Source organism: Cnephaeus nilssonii, assembly GCF_951640355.1.
Source record: "Cnephaeus nilssonii genome assembly, chromosome: 7".
NCBI lineage: Eukaryota > Metazoa > Chordata > Mammalia > Chiroptera > Vespertilionidae > Cnephaeus > Cnephaeus nilssonii.
This window is the reverse complement of record NC_137078.1, coordinates 82,993,371-83,014,065: the sequence shown is the minus strand read 5'-3', so window position 1 is coordinate 83,014,065 and position 20,695 is coordinate 82,993,371. Positions and strand designations below refer to the sequence as shown.

The window sequence follows — 20,695 nt, the reverse complement described above, 5'->3', positions numbered from 1 at the left end:
TCTGTAGCTCTATGAAGTTAGCTATTTCCTGACCTTGAATTACTGAACAAATGCTTTTTTTCCTAGGGACTAAGTTGTCTTCACTTTCCTATGCTTTGTTAACAGGAGGTTGTTAACCTCTTCTTTTTTCTCTCAACTCCATACTTGATTTCAGCTTCCTATGACTAACACTATCTTATGTCACTGAATCTTAGAGAGTATTTTAAAAAAATATATATTTTATTGATTTTTTACAGAGAGGAAGGGAGAGGGATAGAGAGTTAGAAACATCGATGAGAGAGAAACATTGATCAGCTGCCTCCTGCACACCCCCTACTGGGGATGTGCTTGAAACCAAGGTACATGCCCTTGACCGGAATTGAACATGGGACCCTTGAGTCTGCAGGCCGACGCTCTATCCACTGGGCCAAACCGGTTAGGGCTTAGAGAGTATTTTGCTTCTGAAATTTAGTTGTTCTGATTGATCAGCAGTATATATCTGTCAATAAAACACTATACTCATAATTCTAATGGACTGTTTTTCCTTCTGGTTTGCTTTGTTCCAGGAGTAATGTTTCAACGTTTTCACAATCAGATCTAGAACGGAAGAAGCAAACTTATGTCAGGAGTGTTTTTGCTCATATAAAAGACTCAGTGGATTCTAACCAAGGTAACATGGTAACCAAAAATGGCATGTACAGATGTGATGGTACTGTTTTTCCAGTATAATATCACTTAATTTTCTTAAATTGGTGAGAAAGGTAACTTCCATACCCCAAAATTTTCACTTCAGGGGATTGCCTAACCATATTATCCGGAAAGTGGCTGAGCTAACCTTAACGAGGGGTCCAAAGAGACTCATACCAGTACATGAAAAGTATGTTCCCCATGGTTGAGGGGTGTAACCAGACCTATACTTTTTTGCCAGGGATTTGTTTTTTGTCTGAAAAACAGTAGAAGTAGATGACCAGGCACTGCTAGTAATCATTGATTTTTTATTTGGAATTATTTTCCTCTTGTCTTTAGCATTTAAACGTAAAAAAGCAGGCATTTCAAATTACATCCTGCATCTTTGCCATCTGAATAAAAACTCTTGAAAGGCTCTGACAACCTTCCTGATCCTTTAAGCTGAGTCATCCCTAGTTCATTCAAACCTATTGCAAACCAAAATGGCTAGCTAGACTTTTTCTCTAGCCCCCATTCATCCTGAACTATTGGCTGATGGGGAAAAAAACTCCTAAAGGGAAACTGGGCTGCACTGAAGGTGCAGAAGTTAGAGAGATACTTACAAAATAATTCCTTCTCATAAAAGATCACTCCATATTTTGTCATCTTTGTGTCTTTCCCTATTTAGCAAACCTATCTCGAGTACTTTCAGTGGTGCTAATTTTGAAGATTAGGAATAGTAAACTTAAAGAGGAGTGAGGTAGAGTCTTAGCCCTCTGGGAATTAATAGCCTAGAGAAGAAAAAGATAATTACACTGAAATATTGACTAGTGCTCTAATATAATTATGTATAAAGTGTAGTAGGAGCAAGGAAAGAGCCCTTCTGTTTGTGTTTGGGGAGAGTTGGAAGATGAGAGGAGGAGGGTGCTCTAGGTAGGCTCTACAGAGAAGATAATTAGTTCAGTTACTCTAAGATCACTATAGAGGGTTTTAGAAGAATTTTTGGCCAAAGATCAGAGGGAGTCTCCCCTTTCTTTGACAAATCTTGAATGATTAGTGAGTTTTTCTTTTTTTGTTTTATAAGGCTGAATGAAAGGTTTAGAACTGTTGAGATATCAGTCAAAAGAACTTTTTATTCCAGGTCATTTTATTTAATTAATTAATTTGTTTGTTTGTTTATTTATGTTAATACTCACTAGAGGATATTTTTTCCATTGATTTTTAGAGAAAATGGAAGGGAGGAAGAGAGGGTGAAGAGAGAGAAACATCCATGTGAGAGAGAGACATCAATTGGTTGCCTTCTGCACTTGTCCCAACCAAGGCTGGGGATCAAACCTGCAACCCAGGTACCTACCCTTGACCAGTAATCGAACCCATGACCCTTAGATGCATGGGCCAATGCTCTAACCATTTAGCAATACCAGCCAGGGCCAGGTCCTTTTATTTTTTTCTCAAAGATTTTATTGAACAATCAAATACTACTCATACTGATTGCTCAGCCCTTTGGTTTGTGAGATCACTTTACTTGAACTATTTTAAAGGTCTGATGGAACTAGGGACACTCCCCCGTGCACACACACACACACACACACACACACCCAGTCACTGGAGGGGCAGATTAAAAGAAGTTTGTCTATATTCAGCCTCTGTGGAAGAGGCTTGATCATTTTTAAAAAAATATTTTTTATTGATTTTAGAGAGGAAGGGAGAGGGAGAAAAAGATAGAAACATCAATGATGAGAGAGAATCATTGATTGGCTGCCTCCTGCACACTTCCCACTGGGGATCGAGCCCACAACTTAGGCATGTGCCTCTTGACCGGAATCAAACCTGGGATCCTTCAGTCTGCAGGCCAACGTTCTATCCATTGAGACAAACCGGCTAGGGCATTGATCATTGTTTTTTCTTTCATGAGGTGACTTACTTACTTTTATATAATAGATAGTTGGCACTGATATATGCAGTTATACATTTTTCTTTCTCAATTGGGGCATTTAAAAAAATGTCACAAGAAAAGCAATGAGCAGCTGCTCATTTTATAACATCTTTTCTAATCTCTTCCCCCATTCAGCAGTCCCTCTCCCATTTTATCACAACAATCTATATCCCATAAGAAGCAGCTAGAATAGCCCTAGCCAGTTTGGCTCAGTAGATAGAGTGTCAGCCTGTGGACTGAAGGGTACCAGGTTTGATTCCTGTCAAGGGCATATGCTCGGGTTTCTGGCTCGATCCCCAGTAGGAGGCGTACAGGAGGCAGCCGATCAGTGATTCTCATCATTGATGTTTCTATCTTTCCCTCTCTCTTCCTCTCTGAAATCAATAAAAATATATATTAAAAAAAAGAAACAGCTAGAATAACTGGTATAGAGGAAAGACAGAATATTTTAGTAGTTGGGAGAATAAAGTCTAGTCTAAAGTTAATTTCTGGGTTCATATCTAGCACCATTACTTACAGGCTGTGTGACTTTGAACCAGTAAAAGCTCAGTTTTCTCATTTATAAAATGGGGATAATAACAAGACTTATTTAGCTTATGTGAAAATTACTTTTTTTTAAATTACTTTATTGATTAAGGTATCACATATTTGTCATCAACCCCCCCCCCCCCATTTCCATCCTAAACGCCTCCACACACATGCCCCCATCCCCCTGTTGTCCGTGATCACTGGTTAGGCTCATATGCAAGCACACAAGTCCTTTGGTTGATCTATCTCCCTTGTCCCCACCCTCCCCTACCTTCCCTCTGAGGTCTGACAGTCTGATCAATGCTGTTTTTGTTCTTCAGTCTATGTTGTTCATCATTTCCCCTAGATGAGTGATCTCATGTGATACTAGGAATACACTTATAGGAACCGAAAATGAGACAAGCAATAATGGTTATGCTGAGAGGCAGATGAATCAGTCTATAGTGAGTTTCTTTCTAGGCCAACAGTTCTTTTGAGTCCCGATTTCTATGTCCAACAGTTGTTTATGTGTACATAACAGCAATGATATTTCAGTTCTGGATGGTGGACAAATGGTGGTAATGCAGGTCCAACCCTCTCTGGTTTGGTCCTGGGCAATCTGCAGTGACGCACATCTGCTGACTGCTAGTATGGCAAGGCATGGTCAGCGTCTTCCATCTCTGGACTGTTTCTCTTCTGTCTTCATGGCTGGAGCACTCCTATCAATTCCTCTCTGTTGCAGGAATCCACATGGTCTTGGAGTTGTTTTCTGAAAATTTACAAACATATTCTCAACCAAAAGTTAATAAAGGAATATTTTCTATAAATTTGACTTGCGATCCTTTTTCAATTTTTTGCCCAAACGATTTTCCTTTGGCTTGTTTTGACCCCATGTATGTTTTACCTGGGTGTCTTGCTGTTAGCATTACAAATGAAAGTTAATTTTCTAAAGTAAAAATTGTCTAGATGTAATTTATTTACAGGATATTTTTCCTTACATGATATTCTTCTACTATCCCCCCTTTTTTGGTTTAAATATTGGGAGTCTTTTGGAAATTTTATGCTGTAATCTTGATAGCTTTTAAATTTTACTTTTTTGCACTAAAATGTGACTGCTTTAGGTTCATTATATGTTATGCAATTTTACTATGAGATGAACTACCAATAAAAATTTTAGTTAACACTTTAGGAACAGCTTTTTTTTGTCCAGTACAATTGATTTTTCTAGAGTATTTGCTTATTTTGATTGGCCAATTTAAATTAGTCTGAAAACTTGACTACTATTTTACTGTAAAATTTAATACTCTAACAACCATCTTGTTTTACCCTGTAAATATTAGTGGAGAGGATTATTTGCCTTCTTGAGTAGGCCCTGAGCATTCCTGGTGCTAGGTTGTATTTAGATATCATAGACGCCAGTTCCCCGGATCATGGGTGCAAGACATCTCCATCAAGTCTTGTTGCAGTGAGAGGGCATCTGCTGTCGGCTAAGTCTTTGTTACCTGGGTCCCGATTTGAGCTGAGCATGTGAAGCTGAGCAGCCATGGGGGCAGGAGATCTCCCTCAGCAGGGGTGAGGGTTCAGGCCCCTGCAAACTTGGGGGGGTGAAGGTCTGTGCCCCCCCTCTGTTGACCCCCAAGTTCTCTCCTGATGGCCCCTATGCGACTGTGCCTGTCTTAGGTTGTTCCTTCCCTGAGGAATCTTACCCGTCTCTGGCTAACCAGCCATCCTCCGGGGCCAAGCAGGGTGATGTGAGGTTTAGTTCTGTCTCCTTGGTCGCCTATGCCCCCATGGCCTCCACGCCCAGCACCTGCCTTGGGATCCCCTTGCCTGCTGGCAGGGTCTCAGCACTGATCACATATCTTGTGGAACCCAGGTTTCTTCTCCAAGGAGGCCCAGCTCACCCCACTGGGCGAGAGACAGGTCCATGGTACCAGCCATCACAAGGTTTCAACCTTGGCATGAACAGAAGCTCAGGCAACAGCTGTGGACAATTGGATTGTGAGAAGCGGGTTCCTCTTGGCCAAGAGGGCAAGAGGGGCCAAGAAAATTACTTTTAAAAAAATATTTTTTATTGATTTCAGAGAGCAAGAGAGAGGGAGAGAGAAATAGAAACATCAATGATGAGAGAGAATCATTGATTGGCTGCCTCCTGCATGCCCCACATTGGGGATTAAGCCCACAGCCTGGGCATGTATTCTGACCAGGAATCGAACCTTGACCTCCTGGTTCAAAGGTCGATGCTCAACCACTGAGCCATGCCGGCTGGGCACATTTTATCAATAATGTATATATTATTGATACAAGATATAATAATATAATTCATCCTTTTTAACTCCATTATTCTAATATAGGTCTAATCTCTTTTTAGTTTAGTGCCACCTGGTTCTTCAATAGCATTTACAAAGAAGTGCCAACCACTATGAAATCCCAGCTAATGGAAAACTTTGTATGAAATAAGTTCTTAGAGTAGAAAAGGACCATTAATATCTTCTCTTTAATCTCCTAACACACAATTCTGTTCTGTGTATCTTTGCCAAGTAAGTGACCATTCAGCCTTTGCTTAGAGTTCTAATAGGCCATTCATTGATTAGAAAATTGTTAGAAAGTTATTCCTTACATTGAGCCAAACTCTGCCTTCCTGTAATTTCCAGTGGTAGTTCCTAGCCCTGCCCTCTGGGATCACAAAAAATAACTGCTGTCTTCCATTTACATAATGTATTTTAGGGATCTTTGCCTGTTAAATATCTCAAATTAAGGTTTTTTTTTTTTTTTTTTTTTTTTAAATATATTTTATTGATTTTTCACAGAGAGGTAGAGAAAGGAATAGAGAGTTAGAAACATCGATGAGAGAGAAACATCGATCAGCTGCCTCTTGCACACCCCCTACTGGGGATGTGCCCGCAACCAAGGTACATGCCCTTGACCGGAATCGAACCTGGGACCTTTCAGTCCGCAGGCCGACGCTCTATCCACTGAGCCAAACCGGTTTTGGCTCAAATTAAGGTTTTTAATGATTGTAAGTATAACTTGTTGGATAATTAGGTTGTGTTTATTTTCATTAGCAATGCTGCAGTGAACATTCTGGTCAAGAAATGTTTATGTAGCCCTATCCGGTTTGGCTCAGTGGCTAGAGTGTCGGCCTTTGAACTGAAGGGTCCCAGGTACGGTTCCGGTCAAGGGCATGTACCTTGGTTGCAGGCACATCCTCAGTAGGGGGTGTGCAGGAGGCAGCTTATTGATGTTTCTCTCTCATAGATGTTTCTAATTCTCTATCCCTCTCCCTTTCTCTCTGTAAAAAATCAATAAAATATATTTTTAAAAGAAGAGAAAGAAATGTTTATGTATAGCTCTTATATCTATAGGACGAATGCCTAGAAGTGGAAGTGCATAAACATTTTTAAAACTTTTGACACATGTTACCAGATTGTCCTGCCCTCCCCAATTGTATTTATTTTACTGTCACCAATTTGATAGGTAAATTTTAACAAATTTTGTTTTAATAATTAGCTTAAACATTTTTCTTATGTTTATTGGCGATTTATATTCATAATTTTTTTTTTTAGTCTAGTGTTCGTTTATTGCAAAGTTCAAGCTGAACTTGGAATGGAATTTACAACATTCATTTAAAGTAAATAACTTACCTGAAATACAGATCTGGCATAGATATAAGATGTGAAAATCAAAATTAATGACTTGAACCTGTATGTTTCATTTGCTTACAAACTTGCACACTAATATTCTGCAAAGAAGACAACTACAGCAAAAGAAAAACTTCCCTTTTGCAAATAAGACTAAAAGCATCCCTCCAAAGAGGACAAAATTAATCATAATTTCTTAAAATCATCTAATATTCACACTATATTTCAATTTCTTTGTTTTTCCAAAAACGTCTCTTGTAAATTATTAAAACAGGATCTAATTAAGGTTTAACTGTTGTCCGGAACCATGTGCACTGCTAACATACTGGGCAGGCTTGCTGGTTGCCTGCACCAGCTGCTAGGTGAGCTCAGAGAGGAGCCCGTCTAGTACCGAGGCATGGGGCACATTGGTATTCACCACAAACATCAATGAGGACTGGGGCCATGAACCAACATGTGCCTGTGTCTCTCCTTAGTCTCTCTTAATCCAGGTCACCTATTTTTTTTTTTATAATATATTTTTTATTGATTTCAGAGAGGAAGGGAGAGGGGAAAGAGAGATAGAAACATCAGTGATAGCCAAACCAGTTTCGGCAGGGGTCACCTTTTTAAAAAAATATATTTTTATTGACTTAAGAGAAGAAGGGAGAGGGAGAGACAAAAACATCAATGATGAGAGAGAAAATCATTGATCAGCCACCTCTGCACACCCTCTAGTGGGGATCAAGCCCGCAACCCCGGCATGTGCCTGACTGGGAATCGAACTGTGACCTCCTGGTTCATAGGTCGATGCTCAACCACTGAGCTGCACCAGCCAGGCCAGGGTCACTTGTTTTGTAGATTGTCCCACATTTTGAATTGTGTTTGTTTCCCTTTTTTGGTGTCATTTAACTTGTTCGTCCATCCCCTGTATTTACTGTAAACTGGAAGTTGGGTTTAGAACAGTGGTTGGCAAACTCATTAGTCAAAAGAGCCAAATATCAACAGTACAACGATTGAAATTTCTTTTGAGAGCCAAATTTTTTAAACTTAAACTTCTTCTAACGCCACTTCTTCAAAATAGACTTGCCCAGGCCGTGGTATTTTGTGGAAGAGCCACACTCAAGGGGCCCAAGAGCTGCATGTGGCTCGCGAGCCTCAGTTTGCCGACCACTGGTCTAGAAGATGGATTAGATTCAGATTAAACATTTTTTGGCTGGAATAATTCACAGGTACTGTTGTGTATTTATCCTGTATCAAATTAGGAGGTACCACCTAATGACAGGTATTTCCTCTAATAGTGATGCTAAGTTTAATCACCTTGTTAAAGTGTTAATTGAAACATTTCTCCATTGTAAGGTACATTATTCCCTTTGTAATTAGTAAATCATCTGTGGAGTGCTGCTTTGGTACCATTCAAATATCCTGTTCCACAATTATTCACCTAATGGTTTGAGCATTCATTGATGATCCTTGCCTGAATCAGCCACTATACGGAGAATTGGATAGAAAATATTCATTTTCTAAATATATCATTTTTCTACAATTGTTAGCTGGCATTCTTCTATATAGATTTTTTACTATCACTTTTACCTCATGGATTTATTATTTGTTTTGTTTTGTTTTTTAATATATTTTATTGATTTTCTACAGAGAGGAAGAGAGAGGGATAGAGAGTCAGAAACATCGATCAGCTGCCTCTTGCACATCCCCCACCGGGAATGCGCCCGCAACCAAGGCACATGCCCTTGACCGGAATCGAACCTGGGACCCTTGAGTCCGCAGGCCGACGCTCTATCCACTGAGCAAAACCGGTTTCGGCTATTATTTGTTTTTGAAAAGGTTTTATTATATACAGAGGGGATGGGACTCAGTCCTTAGCTGTTGCCTTCCTCATTACTATAAGGAGGTTGCTGAGCTCCTCTCTCTTCTTTTTGGCCCCGTTGTGTGTCCCCACCCAACTTCAGGGTCTGTTTGTCCTTGGAGATCTTGAGCAGCTTCATGGTGGATTGTTAGAGGGCAAAACCATACACCCCTCGGATCATGGCCCACATGAACTTGGTATGCTTGGTAAGGCACTCCTGGCTGCAGCTGTGCCTCGCCTTGTTCATGTTCTTGGTTACCGTGTAGCCATGGCTACTGCTCTTCATTGGCTGTCGCCACTGAAAGGCCCACATTGCATAGAACACCTCATGGATTTTTTTAAAAACAATATGTTATAATCAATGCATTTTTAAATTTTTTCCAGATTTGACCAATAGGAACTCCTTCAAGTGGGTTCCTGTGTCTTCTGCCATTAGTCTTTTTTTAAAAATTGTGATAAGAAAATAACATTTACCATTTTAAGTATACAGTTCAGTAGTGTTATGTTTATTCACATTGTTGTGAAACAGATATCTAGAACTTTTTATCATGCAAATCTCAAACTCTCTACTCATTAAAAACAACTAGGCTTCCCTCCCTCCTAGGAGCCCCTGATAACCACCATTCTACCTTGTTTCTATTAATTTGACTACTCTAGTTACCTCATATAAATAGAATCATACAGTACTTGTCTTTTTGTGAACGACTTATTTCACTTGACATAATGTCCTCAAGGTTCATCCGTGGTGTAGCATGTACCAAAATTTCCTTCCATTTTATGGCAGAACTAGAGGCCCGATGCACGAAATTCGTGCAAGGGGCTCAGCCCTCACAGCCCGGCTTTGTCTGGATGGTCATACAGATGGTTGTCTGGATGGTTTTTCTGCTGTTTGGTTAATTAGCATATTAGCTCTTTATTATATAGGACTAGAAGCCAAATGCACGAAGATTCGTGCAAGAACAGGCCTTACTTCTCCTGGCTGCCGGCATGCCGCGGGCTTGCTCAGGCAGCCTGTGCAGTGGCGGCGGCGGTGGCAAGCCCTGTGCGCTCTGGCGGCACCGCTTCCTCTTCGCCCTCCTTCTCCGGAGAGTTCCTCTATGCAGCACTGGCGCTCCTGGGGAGGCGCGGAGGGGAAGAGGTGGGGGAAGTGAGGCAGGCGGGGAGGACTGGAGAGGTTGGGTACGCTAGTGCATTTCACTTTCCCATTGTGAAAGTGGGATGCAACTGGCCCCCTTTCTCATCCTCTTCCTCCTCTGCCCTCTGCCTCCTGCCCGCCCACCCTCCTTTCACGCCCATCGCCCCTCCCCTCTTGATTTGGCGAGATAGGGAGGAGGGAGATCTGATAATTTGGGTTACTGTGTAGGTGGCCTCTTTCATCTATTCACTATGTTCATAGCAGCACAATTTACAATAGCTAAGATTTGGAAACAGCCTAGGTGCCCGTCAGCAGATGACTGGATCAGAAAACTGTGGTACATCTACACAATGGAATACTATGCTGCCATAAAAAAGAAGGAATTCTCATCATTTGCAGCAACCTGGATGGAATTGGAGAATATTATACTAAGTGAAATAAGCCAGTCAATGAAAGAAAAATACCACATGATCTCACTCATTTATGGATAATAAAGAACATTATAAACTGATGAACAAAAAGATAGATACAGAGACAGTAAAGCAACAAACAGACTTTCAAATTACAGGGGGAAAGTTAGGGAGAGGTGGAGGAGATAAGAAATCAAACAAAGGACTTGTATGCATGCATATAAGCATAAACAATGGACGCAAAACTCTGGGGGGTGAGGGCATGTATGGGTGTGGGGTGGGGGGGGTAATGGTAAGATATGTACACATATAATACCTCAATAAAAAAAAACATAAAAAAAACAAAAAACAAAGCTGAGCCACCACCATCGCCCCTTGGCTGGCTCGGGGCTGCTCCAACACTAGGGTTTTGTTTACCAGAGCAGCAGGGCAGGCGTGGGGTAGAGGGAGACCTCAGGCACCAGAGGGTTGCCTCTGGGGCGGGGGGGGGGGGGGGCGCGGGCTGGGCCACAGGGTGGCTGCAAGGACGGTTGACATTTTTACAGGTGTGGAGCGTGGCAGGGAGGCCCTGAGGAGGCTCACTGCCCAGAGGCCTGGAGCGGGCGGGGGGGGGGGGAGGCAGGGCCGCCGCTATCTTCGTTGGGTTAATTTGCATACTCACTCCTGATTGGCTGTGGGCATCGTGAAGTGATGGTCAATTTACATGTTTCTCTTTTATTAGTATAGATAGGTAGTATTCCATTGTATGTATATCCCACATTTTATTTTCCATTCACCCTTCAGTGGACATTTAGGTTGTTTTTTGCCTTGACTACAAGGAAAATCAGTCAAGATTAGTACTAGATCAGTGCCATGTTGTTTGACCTATAGGCGACACGTTTGCATCATTGCTTTCTATTTAATCTTTTTTTTTTCCTTTTTATTTCCATTTTATTAATCTATTCATAAAAGCAGTAGCCTATCCTTGGCTGGTGTTGCTCAGTTGGTTGAGCATTGCCCCATGCACCGAAAGATCATCAGTTGGTTGAGCATCGCCCCATGCACTGAAAGATCGTCAGTTCAATTCCTCGTCAGGGTATATACCCAGATTTTGGGTTCGATCCCCGGTCAGGGTGCATATAGGAGGCAACTGATCATGTTTCTCTTTCTTCTCCCTCTTTCTCTAAAATCAATGAAAACGTATTTTATTTTTTAAAACATAAATTGATTTTTTCATGTCAATAAAGTCTTTTTAAAAAATATTTTTATTGATTTCAGAGAGGAAGGGACAGGGAGAGAGAGAAATGTCAATGATGAGAGAATCATTGGTTGCCTCCTGCACTCCCCCAACTGGAGATCCAGCCCGCAACCGGCATGTGCCCTGACTGGGAATCAAACTAGTGACCTCTTGGTTCATACGTCAACGTTCAACCACTGAGCCATGCTGGCTGAGCTGAAAACATTTTTTTAAAAAGAAGAAGCAAAAAGCAGTAGCCCACACCCCTATAGCACATTTTTTTCTTTCCTTCCCTCTTCATTCTTTACCCTGTACTTGGCATTTTTTTAAGTACATGGCATAGAGACATTGTGAATGCCTTTAAGTAACTGAGTTTAAGGATTTACAGGAGAAAATGAAGATTATTAAATGCTCAACAACGTAGCCAGGCCTCATAGTAAAAACAATCAGCCATAGAGCCAGACCCCTTCAGAAATGGTGTCTTTGTTCCCTACATAGGTTTTCCCTGCTGATTTAGTGCGTCTGCTCTCTATTAGCTATCTCAAGTTCTGTTCCCTAGATCCCTGCCTGTGTACTCTTCTCTCTTGTTCTCATTACTAAAGCTCACATTCACATTACAAAGAGAGAATCTGATTTATAAGCCAGGCCAGCTTATAAATTATTAGTCAGCTGAGAGAATCCCTGTTCTTGGATCATGTGCCAAACTTGATTGAGTAGGGTCATGTGATGTCATATAAAACCTGTCAGAAGGGCCATTGGCATAGCAAGCAGTCAGCATTATCATTCCTCCTCCTCTAACAATTGACTCACTTTTAACTTATTAAGGACAGTTATTAGACTGGATTTCCCCCCAAACCAGTCAGCTACATATTTATAGATTAAGGTTTAGATGAATTGCTGATCTCATTCCTGAAATGTTGAGGTTTTTTTCCTCCTAATTTCATTCTTAAGGTGAATTTCCTTTTTAGCCACAAAACAAAAGATAACCTTCTCCATCTTTTAGCCACAACTTAAAATAAACTCATGGTACTAATTGTTAGTCCAAGAAAGCCCATCTGTTAAGAGACTATGAAGGGAAGAGAAAATTCAGAATTCGAAACAAAAATGTTTCCATTCTTGTTAGTATGTCTAAATTTGGAGGAAGAAGATTGAAGCTTTGAGCTGGTCTTATGTGTGTGTTTTTTTTACTTCACAAACTTTCCTTTTTATTTTATTTTATATTGCCTTTTTAAAAAAATACATTTTATTGAATTTTTACAGAGAGGAAGGGAAAGAGATAGTTAGAAACATCGATGAGAGAGAAACATTGATCAGCTGCCTCCTGTACACCCCCCACTGGGGATATGCCCACAACCAAGGTACATGCCCTTGACCGGGAATCGAACCTGGGACCTTTCAGTCCACAGGCCGACGCTCTATCCACTGAGCCAAACCGGTTAGGGGTATATTGCCTTTTTAAAAGAAAATCTTTATTGTTGAAAGTATTACATAGGTCCTCCTTTTCCCCCCATTAACCTCTTCCAGCCCACTCTCATCCTCCCCCTGCCCCTAAGTCCTCACCACCTCATTGTCTGTATCCACGGGTTATACATATATGCATACAGGTTCATTGGTTGATCTCTTCCCACCCACCCTCTCCTACCTTCCTCTGAGATTCAACAGTCTGTTCATGCTTCTATGACGCTGGGTCTTTTTTTGATCATCAGTTTATTTGGTTTATTAGATTCCACATATGAGTGAGATCATGTGATATGTATCTTTTATTTATTTATTTAAATTCTTTATTGTTTAAAGTATTACATATGTCTACTTTTCCCCTCATTGACCTCTCCCCAGCCATTCCCACTCCCCAACATATGCATTCACCCCCCCCCCACTGTCTGTGTCCATGGGTTATGCTTATATGCATGCATAAAAGTCCTTTGGTTGATATACACCACCCACCCCCTTCCCTCTGAGGTTGCCAATCTGTTCAATGCTTCTGTGTCTCTGGATCTATATTTGTTCATCAATTTATGTTGTTCATTATATTCCACAAATGAGTGAGATCATGTGATACTTTTCTTTCTCTGACTGGCTTATTTCACATAATGCTCTCCATGTCCTTCCATGCTGTTGCAAATGGTAAGCGTTCCTTCTTTTTTTACAGCAGTGTAGTATTCCATTGTATAGATGTACCACAGTTTTTTAATCCACTCATCTGCTGATGGGCACTTAGGCTGTTTCCAAGTCTTAATCTATTGTAAATTGCGCTGCTATGAACATAGAGATGCATGTATTCTTTCTGATGATTGTTTCAGGTTTCTTAGGATATATTCCTAGAAGTGGGGTGACTGGGTCAAATGGGAGTTCCATTTTTAATTTTTTTGAGGAAACTTCATACTGTTTTCCACAGTGGCTGCACTAGTCTGCATTCCCACCAGCAATGTATAGGGTTCCCTTTTCTCCACAACCTTGGCAACACTTGTCGGTTGGTTGATTTGTTGATGATAGTCATTCTGACAGGTGTGAGGTGGTATCTCATTGTCATTTGGATTTGCATCTCTCGGATGATTAGTGACTTTGAGCATTTTTTCATATGTCTCTTGGCTTTATGTCCATTTTGGAGAAGTGTCTATTTAGATACTTTACACACTTTTTAATTGGATTGTTTGTCTTCCTGTTAACACATTGTGGGTGGATCACGAGCATTCTCATGTTTTCATATTACACAGTGTTTTACATAAATGTTAAGGGCACACCTTAAAATTAAATACCCATTGCATTGTGAAGTTATTTATTACATGTTCTTACAAGCTAATATCTTTTTAAAGTATGATACTTTGTAAAATGTTTTTTGTACTCATTCAGTAGAAACTTATGTGGCCACTGGGTAAAGCTAGCAATAAAACTTTTGGTGGCGATGTGTTAAGTTGTATGAGTTCCCTATATATTTTGGAGATTAACCCCTTATCAGATGTATCTTTGGCAAATATGTTCTGCCATGTAGTGGGCTTTCTTGTTATTTTGATGATGGTTTCTTTTGCAGTACAGAAGCTTTTTATTTTCATTTAGTCCCATTTGTTTATTTTCTCCTTAGTTTCTATTGTCCTAGGTCAGTGGTCGGCAAACCGCGGCTCGTGAGCCACATGCGGCTCTTTGGCCCCTTGAATGTGGCTCTTCCACAAAATACCACGGCCTGGGAGAGTCTATTTTGAAGAAGTGACGTTAGAAGAAGTTTAATTTTAAAAAATTTGGCTCTCAAAAGAAATTTCAATCGTTGTGCTGTTGATATTTGGCTCTTTTGACAAATGAGTTTGCCGACCACTGTCCTAGGTCCCTAGGAGATACATCGGTAAACATACTGTTATGAGAGATGTCTGAGATTTTGGTGCCTATGGTTTCTTCTAGGACTTTAATGATTTCACATCTTACATTTAAGTCTTTTATCCATTTTGAGTTTATTCTTGTGTATGGTATAAGTTGGTGGTCTAGGTTGTTTTTTTTTACATGTACGTGTCCAATTTTCCCAACACCATTTATTGAAGAGACTGCCTCTGCTCCAGTAATTAAGCATAGTGGCTTGGGTCGATTTCTGGGGTCTCTGTTCTGTTCCATCCATCTATATGCCTGTTCTTATGCCAGTACCAGGCTGTTTTGAGCACAGTGGCTTTGTAGTATAACTTGATATCTGGTATTGTGATTCCTCCAATTTTGTTGTTCTTTCTCAAGATTGTTACAGCTATTCGGTCTTTTTTTGGTTCCATGTAAATTTTTGGAGTGTTTGTTGTAGGTCTGTGAAATATGCCATTGGTATTTTAATAGGGATTGCATTGAATCTATAGATTGCTTTGGTTAGTATGGGCATTTTAATGATTTTGATTCTACCAATCCATGAACATGGTGTATTCTTCCACTTATTTATGTCTTTCTCTGTCTCTTTTTTCAACGTCCTATAGTTTTCAGAGTACAGGTCTTTTACCTCCTTGGTTAAGTTTATTCCTAGGTATCTTAATTTTTTTGTTGCAATGGTGACCATTAAGTCTTATTAATAATAAAGGTTACCATAGTCCATCAGTAAGTTCTTAGTGCTAATGAAAACTTAAATTTTTTGCTTTATGAGCTGAGCCCTAATTATTGAGCCCTTGTTTACACAGGCTGTGCCATGTGCCAACTGGGTGTGCAAGAGACATACTGTGTTATGTTTTCTGCTTTCTAATCCCCACTACAAAATGTCAGTCCCAGAAAAATTTTGTAGGAAACTCAACCCATGGTATTGTTGGAATTTGGGCTCTATCACTAACTATGTAACTGCCGGAAGCTAATTCCAGCGTGTCATAAATGCAAGAGTTTCATCAAAAGGTTGATGGAACTTGGGGACTCAGTAAGGGCTGAGTCACATATGTTATTGCCTGTTGGAAATGGCTGAGGGCAGTTCCCCAAACCGGAAAAGGTTGCAAAAATGATTGCTTGCTGCCAGACAGCTGAGGGCATTTCAATCTACATGTTATTGCCCCCTACTGGCCAAACAGCTGAACAACTGAAGGCAATTCCTCTAATCTGACAATGGATTCTGTATACTAAACCTTGCTTTAGGATAATTTGGGTTAATAAAAAGCAAGGAGTCCAGAGAGACGAGAGAACTTGGTTCTTTAGCCAAGCTCCTCTGGCCCCCCAAATGCCTTCCAAAATTATGTTTCGTCTCTGGACTCTTCAATAATTTACACATAGCACCTTCTCCAGATTCCTGAACCCCTTGCAGATGCCAAGAAACACACACCGGCATGTAACCTTGGACAAATTGCTTCTCTGTGCCTGTTTCTTCATCTGTAAAATGGGGAAAATACCACATATGATTGTTATCAGAAATAAGTAAGGTAGTTTATACAAAACACATAGATAGTGCCTAATATATTGTAAGTGCTACTGCTACATTATGATGCCTAGTAGTTGAATACATGAAGCCTCCTTGGGCCTCATCGATCAGTCTTTTTCTTCTTTTAGTTTAAAATGAATAGGTTTCTTGGTAGGAGGTTTATAGTATACCTTTAGTTTCCATCATCAAGGCAGTTTTCTAGAGATGAGTGAACTGAAGGACATGGTCTATAGATAGTCTTGTTTCATTTTGAGGTTGGACACCAAAATTGCATATCTCGCCAGCCCTCCTTTGGTGATGCTTTGGCAGGAAAATTTTAGTTTGAAATTCTTACAAAGCTGATTTTCCCCTCATTGCAACATTCTTTTTTGGGAGCTAGAGGGAATGGGGTGCTAGTGATGTGAAAGTAGGGTATAGGAAAGGGGCAATTTAGAATCAAGACCTTTGATTTTAGCTGGACAAACCTAAAGGCAAGGGATTTTCTAATTAAAAATTACTTTCTTAAAGGGGAAATTTGTATTTCTTTATCAAGAAGTGAGATTAATGTTTTATTTCCATATTAGTGAGACTGAACATTTTTTTCATTATGTTCTACTTGTATGAATTGCCTATTCATGTCCTTGACCTATATTTTGTTTTATGAGGAGACTTACCATTTTAGAAAAAGGATATTAAATCTTTGCCAAATATATTTCATATATATTTTGTCAATTGTCTTCTTTTATCCTTGGTTGTGCTTTTTTATATTACTGCACAGAAACTTTTAATGTAATGAATCTATAAATACTTCCTGGAAAGTATTATCTCATTATGGTTAGAGAGAGAATATCTACTGAGTGCTGCTGAGTGTCATAGTTTATATGTAGACTTATCCATTTAATAAGCATTTTCCTTACAAATAGGTAGTTGATTGTCATAGGATTTGAAGACTCATTGCAAACTAACATAGGCCTGAGGCTGTAACATCATAATAATAGCTACTACTTATGCACACGGGCTGTATGCCAGGCAGTATGCTATGTCTTTTATGTACTACTAGAGGACCAATGCACGAAATTTGTGCAAGAGTAGGCCTTCCTTCCCCCAGCTGCCAGCACCAGCTTCCCTCTGGCACCTGGGACCTGGGCTTCCCTCCACCTGCCAGCAGGCACCCAGGATCCGGGCTTCCCTCGAAGCCCTGGCTTCATCCGGAAGGTCGTCTGGTCTAATTAGCATATTACACTTTTATTATTATAGATGTTCCTAATACTCCAAGCTAAATATTATTGTCCCCCACAGTGCCTTGATGAGTAAAGTGGGGCTAGAAGAAATGAAATGATTTGTCCAGGGACAAGAACTAGTTAGTGACTGGATTAGAAATTTAATTTGTCTGCCTAACTTCAAAGTTTATATACTTTTTACAAAGGTCGGATCCTTGAGGCTTTGAATAAATTGGTTGTAAATATTTTTTACCTGAACTTGAAAAGATGGTCTGTACCTTAGTTAGAGTGCTCTTGGTTCCTGAGAACATAGATAAGATAATGAGAAGTATGTAAACTAGTGAAAGATAGATCTCCGCTGTCTAGGGCAGTGGTTTTCAAAGTGTAATTCCCAGACCAGCAGCATCAGCATCACTTGGGCATTTATTAGAAATACAAAATCCCATTTCCCACTCAAACCTACAGAATCAGAAGCTCTGGGGTTGGAACCCAGCAATCTGTTTTATAACACCTACAGCTGATTGTGATTCATGTTAAAATTTGAGAGCCACTGGTCTAGAGAAATTATTTGTTTTCTCAAACCATAATTTCTTCTCTTGTGAGCTTCAGCCTAAGTCTCAACCCTTAAGTGCAAAATTAGTATCATCAAATAGTGGCAAAGGCTGAACTCAAAGTAGGTTGTTTTGAGTCCAATTTAATAACCACTTAAGGCAAGTATACTTCCCTGAGCTATAGTTTTTCATCTCTAAAATGATGTTAATATCTCTCTCCATATAAAATATTTTTTTAGAATTAAGGTAATGTGTAAAGTGCTTACTAGCACCTTGCCAGACTCCCAGATAGGTGTTTGAGAAATTGCCTCCAGCAGTTTTTCTAGTCAAGCATAAAGCCCCCACCCCTCTTCTATTCTCAACTTCTCTTGTTTCTTGAATGTATTTTATTATCTTGTGTTCTAGGCCTTTGTATTAGCTATTTCTCTTGGACACCCCCACTGCCCATCCCCCTTTATCTCACCAACTTCTTACATCTTTAGATCCCTGCTTATAGTTTACTTCCCTTGGAGGCGACTTTCTCTAATCCCCATGCCCTAGCCTCTGTGTTTCACTGCACATATCACCTAGGGCAGATACAGTCTCTTATAAACCACAATATTCTAGGGGACAGTAAAGTTCCTCACACATTGTAGGAGCTAATAAATGTTGAATGAATGAATGAATGAATGAATGGTAGCTGTCTTATTGTTTCATCATCATCATCACCCAAGAACAAGCTCCCCTCTCTGGCTTGTAGTTTTTGTGCTGCCTGGTTGTGATGATCAGAAATAAATAGTATTAGGACCAGTGCTTGTTTTCTCTTTCTCTGAAAGCTTTGACCTAGGTTGACATGGTAGTTCACTGAGCTGCTTTTTAACTACTGATCTCTCTGTATTGCAGGTGCCTTGGTGGAACTGTGTTCTTTGATGGATCAAGTTCATCATATGCATAACCATCCGCATCCTTCGGACCTCACCATTCGGTGAGTGGGTGATTAAAAGGAGGAGGAAGAGGGTAGAATTTGGCTATACGAGGATTGTGGTGGGAAGTTGAGGTTATAATTGTTTAAAATCAGAGGTGGAAAAAGAGGAATACAGTATAATGGAATAAGAACTGGACTGACATTCAGGAAACCTGGATTCTAATACTAGCTTTGCAGTTTTTCATCTATATGATTTTGATCTAATCACTTCTCTGGTTCTTGCATCTGTAAAATTAAAATGTTGGACTAATTAATGTCAAAGGGCCTTTTAAAAAATATTTTTATTGGTTTTAGAGAGAGAGAGAGAAAAAGAAACATCAATATGAGAGAGAAACATCAGTCAGCTTCCTCCTGTAACCCCCTACTGGGGATTGAGCCTGCAACCTGGGCATGTGTCCTGACCAGGAATGGAACCAGTGACCCTTTGGTGCATGGAACAACACTCAACCAACTGAGCCACTCTGGCCAAGGTTCAAAGGGCCTTTCTAGTGCTGAAATCTTACGGATTCTTGATGCAGTGTAATTTTATAGATTTAGTCAGTTACTTTGATCAGTTACCCAGAAAACTTAGAGTCATTTTTGACTCCTTTCTCTCTTTCCATATATTTAATCCATTAGCAAATTTTATAAACACCACATACAAAATATATCTAAAACCTGATCATTTTGCATCATTTTCACCTTGATTATTGCAAATCTAAATCATCTCTTGCTTCTGCCTTTGCCTTAGCTCAGTAGCCAAAGAGATTCTTTCAAAACATTAGTCATGTTAGATTCTCTTCTTTGCTCAGGATTTTCAAGTGGTTTTTGATTTCCTATCTTCTCATCTTCACGATCCCCTACATCTCCTATAAGGATCATGGCCTAGTCTGACAGCTCATCAACCTCATCTCCTACTACTCTGTGCTTTATTCATTCTGCTCTAGTCACTGGCTTCCTTGCTATTTTTCAAGTGTGCAGACATTCTCCTACCTCAGCCTTTACACTCATTGTTTCCTCTGTAGTTATCAGAAAGACAATGTAGTGTAATGGTTATTAAATAAATTCTGGTGTGAATTCAAATCCAGGCTCTTCTGCTTACTCCACTATATGACCTTGAGCAAGTTAGTTAACCTGAGGATCAGTTTCCTTATGTGTACAAGTTGTTAATGAGAGTGCTTTTCTCATAGGATTGTCATTAGCATTAAATGAGATGAGGTGTTCAAAGAATTGAAGTGCTTGTGTATAGGGCTAGGTAAATGTCAGGTATTGTTACAATTATTTTCAACCCTGGCTGTTCCTCATAATCATCTGTGGAGATGTCCAAAAATATAGGTGTCCAGGCTCTGATTATAGGGATTCTAAATCATTAAGTCTGGAGGTGAGGGAGGGGCCAAGAATCTATATCTTTAAAAAGTTTCCCAGGTGGGTTATTAGGAACAGCTGGAGTTGAGAATGGGCTCAAATGATCTCAATGGGTCCTCTTCAGAACCCATCCCAGCACATGACTAAAGGAGACTCAAGAAACTCTTAAGTCTGTGCTATTAATTGTTCAGTCTCTAAACTTGCAGTGGGATGCTCACATGATGACTTACCTTCTCTGGGAATTTTATTCTAATTTTAACTGCTGTGTCCTGAGCAACCTTGAGCTGTGTCAGACAGTGAGGTCCTGTTGGAAGTAGAGCTCTGATGCAAGCAATGAAATGTAGATCCTGTTCTAAATGTTCCCAGAGCGGGAAAGTATTTTTTTTCCTACTTAATCATTATTATACATTGTACACTAGGTTTTCTTGGGACATTTGTTACCACATAAT

General features: G+C 40.0%; 1 protein-coding gene across 1 annotated transcript in view; it reads left to right on the top strand.

The window, feature by feature from the left end:
• The window catches only part of S100PBP (S100P binding protein), a 35,429-nt gene that overhangs the window by 11,903 nt on the left and 2,831 nt on the right, over positions 1 to 20,695 (top strand). The window contains exons 5-6 of the mRNA XM_079776050.1: positions 546 to 649; positions 18,821 to 18,902. Coding sequence (XP_079632176.1) covers positions 546 to 649; positions 18,821 to 18,902 — 186 coding nt within the window. The remainder of the gene's footprint in view (positions 1 to 545; positions 650 to 18,820; positions 18,903 to 20,695) is intronic.